The sequence below is a fragment of the Lynx rufus genome, unplaced genomic scaffold, assembly GCF_022079265.1.
Source record: "Lynx rufus isolate CCGP_SWC_20201006 ecotype Redwood Valley unplaced genomic scaffold, mLynRuf1.p SCAF_27, whole genome shotgun sequence".
NCBI classification, from domain to species: domain Eukaryota; kingdom Metazoa; phylum Chordata; class Mammalia; order Carnivora; family Felidae; genus Lynx; species Lynx rufus.
Genome location: NW_025814842.1, coordinates 6,848,088 through 6,854,087, shown reverse-complemented (window position 1 = coordinate 6,854,087; position 6,000 = coordinate 6,848,088). Strand labels below are relative to the sequence as shown.

Below are 6,000 nucleotides of genomic sequence, written 5' to 3'. Positions count from 1 at the left end.
GAATATTCAAAATAAGACACGTGATATGTTATTACCATGGTCACTACAATAATTCTTATTTTCATTAAAGTTTGTTGATAAAATTGTTGAGAAATTTTTATTCTTGATAAGTGCTCAGGGGAGTAGATGGTACTACTGGGGATAGTCATGTGAACAATATAGGCTGAGTCTACATGTCTGGCATTTATTAGTCACCTTCTTTACTCTCCACATTACATAATGCTCCACAGAGATACTGCAAAAGCTATGGAATTCCTAGTCATCCATCACAGGCAATACACGAAGCCCATCTTCATTTCTGGGTTGTACTCAGAAAGTAAATTGAAGTCTCTGGTGTTCTGGGACACAGCTTCTTGAAGAACAAAGGGGAAGTCTTTAGGGAAAGTCAGGCTCCACTCACGCTCCCATCTCTCAGCTCGAGCTTGAGAACAATGGGTTTTTCTCATTGAAATAACCCTTGACTGCTATATTTCAGGGGGATCTGCAAAAGTTAAATGTGCAAAGAGAACCAATAAAGGAAGCCCTGCTAACAACAGAAGCAAAATAGACAAGATACACAATGGACACGAATGTTTTACAAACATATGAATACTACTTTCAGCATCGTATATCTGTGATTCTTTTTCTTAACTACCAGTTAACATCTTTAATAGAAGTAGGAACAGTCATGTTATCTATTTTCCCTTGAGCAAATTTTAATAGCATGTGTCTTTCAGAGAAGTGGTCTATTTAATTTCAGTCAAAAATATATAAAGTTTTTTTGTGGTGTTTCCTTATTATCCTTTTTCTAAGTTATTTTTTTCCAGTTTTAGTGGGACATATAATTGACACACAACAGTATATAAATTTGAAGTATACAGCATAATGATTTGACTTACATATATCATGGAATTATTACCACAATAAGTTTAGTTACCAAAAAAATATTTTGTCTTGTGATGAGAATGCTTAGCATCCACTCTCTTAACATCTTTCAACTACAACTGAAATTTGTACCTTTTGACCATCTTCCTCCAATCCCACCACCCTTTGGATTCTTTACTCTTACTCTATAAGCTGTCAAGACTGGAGCATGGAAGTATTTATCCATCACTCATTCAGCAGAATATCTATTGATCACCTACTCTGTACCAGGCTGGACCAAATCATGTTGGCTTGTGTTCTTTTTTGATTTAAATTTTAGGTAAAATTGATGAGTGTTTAAAATTTAAAACAGATTCTTAGTCATCAAATCATACCACTTGAAAAGTGATACACAGTTAATTTTGTATATGTTGGAGCTTGTGGGGTCATCATGAGTGGGTATTACACATTTTATTGTATGGCCAACCTCACTGCTAAAGATCCTGTTACCTCTCTCAGTAGAACCATTCATTCATGGTGGGTGGCAGGAAGTCTTTATGAAGCATGATGCCTGTTCTCTAGCATCTTCTGGTTCACAAGTGTAGTGCAAATGGTGAGTTTCTGAAGATCAATATTATTATTATTGTTTAATTTTTTTAATGTTTATTCACTTTTGAGAGACAGAGAGAGACAGAGTATGAGCAGGGGAGGGTCAGAGAGAGAGGGAGACACAGAATCTGAAGCAGGCTCCAGGCTCTGAGCTGTCAGCACAGAGCCCAACGCGGGGCTGGAACTCACAGATGGGGAGATCATGACCTGAGCTGAAATCGGACGCTTAACTGACTGAGCCATCCAGGCGCCCCCAGTGGCAACTATTCTTTATGCTCTTCAGAGGAGATTCCAGATCCTTGTTATTTTTAAAATTTTATGTGGCATGTGTATATATCTCCTGCAGAAACACACACACACACACACACACACACACACACACCCCAAACAGGTACACAATTGTCACTTGCAAAGTTTTTAAAATTAAAATTGTTTACAATTTGCATCCCAGAGCTCTAAATCAACTGAAAATCACTTGTTAACTTTCCTGGATGACTGCAAGTGACAAGTGGGAGTTGTTTGTTTTTTTTTTTAATTTTTTTTTCCACGTTTATTTATTTTTGGGACAGAGAGAGACAGAGCATGAACGGGGGAGGGGCAGAGAGAGAGAGAGGGAGACACAGAATCTGAAACAGGCTCCAGGCTCTGAGCCATCAGCCCAGAGCCCGACGTGGGGCTCGAACTCACGGACCGTGAGATCGTGACCTGGCTGAAGTCGGACGCTTAACCGACTGCGCCACCCAGGCGCCCCAAGTGGGAGTTTAAGAAAGGAATAAAATGAAGCGCTAAAGACACCCTTGGGTGCAAAGAAAACATAGAACTGACTGGATGAATTAATGACAAAGTGATCAGTTCAGTGCCACAACCCTTGACAGCAGCCTGTAGTAACTGACAACATAACAGAGGAGGGAATGGGCTCTGGTGCATGGGGAGGTATCAGGGAGGAGTCTGGGGACAGACTAGGACTGGAAGGATGAGAATAGATGAGAGGAGAGTGGGCAGAGCACTCACAGAGCTCAGATTGGGATGAAAAGGGAGCACAGCCTGACTGGAGTGGGGCTCATGGAAGGTGGAGCCAAGTAGGCAGGATGGCTTGGACTATGGGAGTCCTTCACATCTGGCAGACATGCTTCTCACCAGTGATTCTCAACCTTGCTTGTACATGAGAATCAATGGGGGCACTTTTAAAGCCACACTCTGGGTGAATTGTGTTAGAGTTTCTGAGATGGCCTGGGCATCAGGATTTTTAAAAGAATGCCACTGATGTCAATGTACAACCAGGGGTTGAGAACCACAGTCATGTGAGTGTAAGTTGTGGAGAAGAGCATTGCTCAAAATTCCTGTGGTAATCACTGTACCTCATGACTGTGCACAACATTTTCCCATCCCTTCAGTGGACTTGAAAGAAATTTAAAATATTGCTCAAGTTCAAAGGTCTGTGCATAATCATGTGATGCTAACTGGACTGACTCTAGGTAACCCTTATGGTTGGTTGTTCATAAGTCACAGTGTGGCACTCAAGTCTGAAGGACCCTTAGGTTGCAGTTCCAAATAGAATCTCTGCCCAAAGGAACACGTTATTAAGGGTAAGTGAACCCCCACACCCACACCCATTCCATATCCCTTAATTTAAAAAAACACCAGAAAAACATTATTTATGCAGAAAGTTATTTCTCTGACCTGTGTTTCTTTAAAAGGCTTGAAGGAGAAGTTCTGCAGGACTCTGATGAGGGCAAGTTTCATGTTCATGATCGTGAACCTCATGCCAATGCAACTTTTGGGTCCAGTTCCAAAAGGTAGGTATATATAAGGATTCATGCTGTCCTTGTTCTTCTTGCTGAACCTGGTTCCATAAAATAAGTTGTAAACAAGTTAGTGAAACATAAAAACCACAAGAGCTACATGTTTGGGGTTTTCAACCAGGACTACACAGGACACTTTTGGGGGGGCTGATCCCTGAAATCCTTCCATGCTTATTCTGCAGTGACAACTGTAAGTTACAGATCCTCTGCATTACCCTTACCCTGTGGGAGCAGTCAGTCTTGTTGAGGAGATGAGATGAATGTTGTTAAAAGGAAGGGTTATCTTAAACACTAGAATTACAGTTAGGGTGGGGAGATGTTCACACTCTGAAAGGCGAGCAGGCAATGAGCCTGACTGAAGGAAAGGTAGGTTCCTGCCTCCACTGACTTACGTTGGTCATGTGCCCATGGAAGAAGGAAGCAGGAGAAATGCCTCCCATGATTTATATTGTAATTTTTCCCTTCTCTTCCCTCCCTCCCACCTTGAATCCCCCCCAACCACTTTGACAGAGCTGCCTGTCAGAATATTTATATGGGCACATGATGCTGCTTCACTGTAGTCATACTCACTGATGTGTATAATCAGTATAATCACTGAATTCTTGGCCACCTGTTTCATGAGGCTAAAAGTTCCTGAAGGTTAGCCCTATGTTTTATTCAAAACTGATTCTACAATATTTGATTATATTAAGGGAAAATGTGGATTTGGGGAAAGTGATAATGACATTGTGGTGAGGTATTTTTATAAAGTCCTTATATTACAGACAACATTCTGGAATGATTACAGATGATGTACTTAAGGTAATATGGAAATCAGATGAATTACCATGGTGTGTGGATGGGGCAGCTGACATAGGTTAGTGGTTGTTAAGCGGGTGATGGGCACATATAGATACATTAAAAGTATTTCATAGGGGTGCCTGGGTGTCTCAGTAGGTTAAGTGTCCAATTCTTGATTTCAGCTCAGGTCATGATCTCATGGTTCGTGGGTTCAAGCCCCAGGTCGGCTCTTCACTGATAGTGTGGATTCTGCTTAAGATTCTCTCTCCCTTTCTCTGCCTCTGCCCTGCTCACACTGTTTCTCTCTCTCTCAAAATAAATATATGAACTTAAAAAATTGTTTTAAAAAAGTATTTCATAGTCATGTGCCTATAGTATATGCTTGTGCATGTGTCAAAAATTCTCTATAATGTACATTTTTAACATGTGGATTTCTCACTTCCTTGCCCCATCCCTGACACACATAGGTAAACACTTCATGTCATGACTGAATGAATCACAGAGAAGTACCAGGAATCTCTAGTTTCTGTTTGACAAGCTACAGGAGCAGGGACTGCTGAGCTTGTGGGAACCACCAGGTCTTCTGGTCCAGAAAACAGGTGACTTGGTCAATTCTGACTTCTTTTAGCAAGTACTATATGTAGGCATGATGCTAGCACTAGGGGCACCATGCAACAAGACAAGGGCCCTGCAATCAGGGAGCTTAGAGTCAGGGCTAAAAGTCTGGATCCCTACAAAGTTCACTCCAAATTTTTCTCACCAATACAATAAACAGGAAAGTACCAACTGTTTGCAGAATTCAAGCTGTGCCCAAAGCCAGACTCTGCTCTGGATTCCCAGAGAGAAAGCTCAAGACCCCTCCTCCAAGGAGGATGTCTCAGATGGCTAGAGAGCAGATGACTTTGCTTTGGACTAACCCCAGATACCAAGAGAGGTGGGAGATGGCACAGGACTGCAGCCACAGACAGCACAGGACCTGTGTGTGCCCCCATCTCATGAGGTTTCTCCCCCTGCCAGGGAAGATGACTCTCAGTTCCACAGTCTCTGCTCTCCCACTAGGGCTAGTGGAAAGGGTGGCCAAAGTTTACAACATGGAATTGTAGGGGAGTAGGGATATAATTCAGAGTGCTATAGAGGACAGAAACACTTAAAGGAAGGCCTATTTCTTTAAATGAAATAGTGGGTAAGTAAGTTATGGTATATGCATATAATCAGACACACACAATTATAGTATGCTGTTATTGTTTGCTGTTACAGTAAGTTGTTCATAAAAATATGCCATCCTTATTTTTAGCAATCCTTATATGCCTAGATAAATGTCCACAAGGACACACATGACATATTAATAATTTTGACATATCGGGACTGAGGATGAGTCTAGTTTCTTTTGTCTAGTCTACAGTTTATAAATACAGACAACAAAGAATGATCATTGAATAATAAAAAAAACTTCTAAGAGCAAAAAAATGTACAAATAAATAACTGTACAATCACACATTTGTCATCTATACTGAGATATCAGAATCTCCTCCAATATGAGGGTGGGTTCCCTTTTCCAGGGTTCCTTGTACCTTGTAGGATGGAACTCCTCAGGCTCTGACCAGAGTTCCAGGTCTCGGTGAAGAATAAAGGTTGGCACCACCACCACTGTCCCTTGGGGAATGAACACGCCATTGATTTCCACATCTCTCTTACAGATCCTCTCAAGTCTACCAGAAAGTGGGTATAATCTGAGAGTTTCATTCAGCACTCCATCTGTACAAGGGCATCATAAGTGGGAGGTGCCTGGAAGAAAAGAAACAGATTTTGATAAACTTAAGTTTGGGATCAGCGTTCAACTCAGTGTACACAGTACTACTGAAGTGTTAGGAACCCCTAAGAATCATTTGTTTTGGTAAAGGGCATTTATGAGCATTTTAATGTCTACCATGTTTTTTTGACCTGCTCAATGCCCCCCTGACAAGTG

General features: G+C 41.3%; 1 protein-coding gene across 1 annotated transcript in view; it reads right to left on the bottom strand.

Annotated features, from left to right (window-relative positions):
• Positions 1-385: 385 nt before the first annotated feature.
• The window catches only part of LOC124519355 (cytochrome P450 3A19-like), a 30,102-nt gene continuing 24,487 nt past the window's right edge, over positions 386-6,000 (bottom strand). The window contains 4 exon segments of the mRNA XM_047089541.1: positions 386-481; positions 3,133-3,295; positions 5,606-5,783; positions 5,786-5,819. Coding sequence (XP_046945497.1) covers positions 386-481; positions 3,133-3,295; positions 5,606-5,783; positions 5,786-5,819 — 471 coding nt within the window.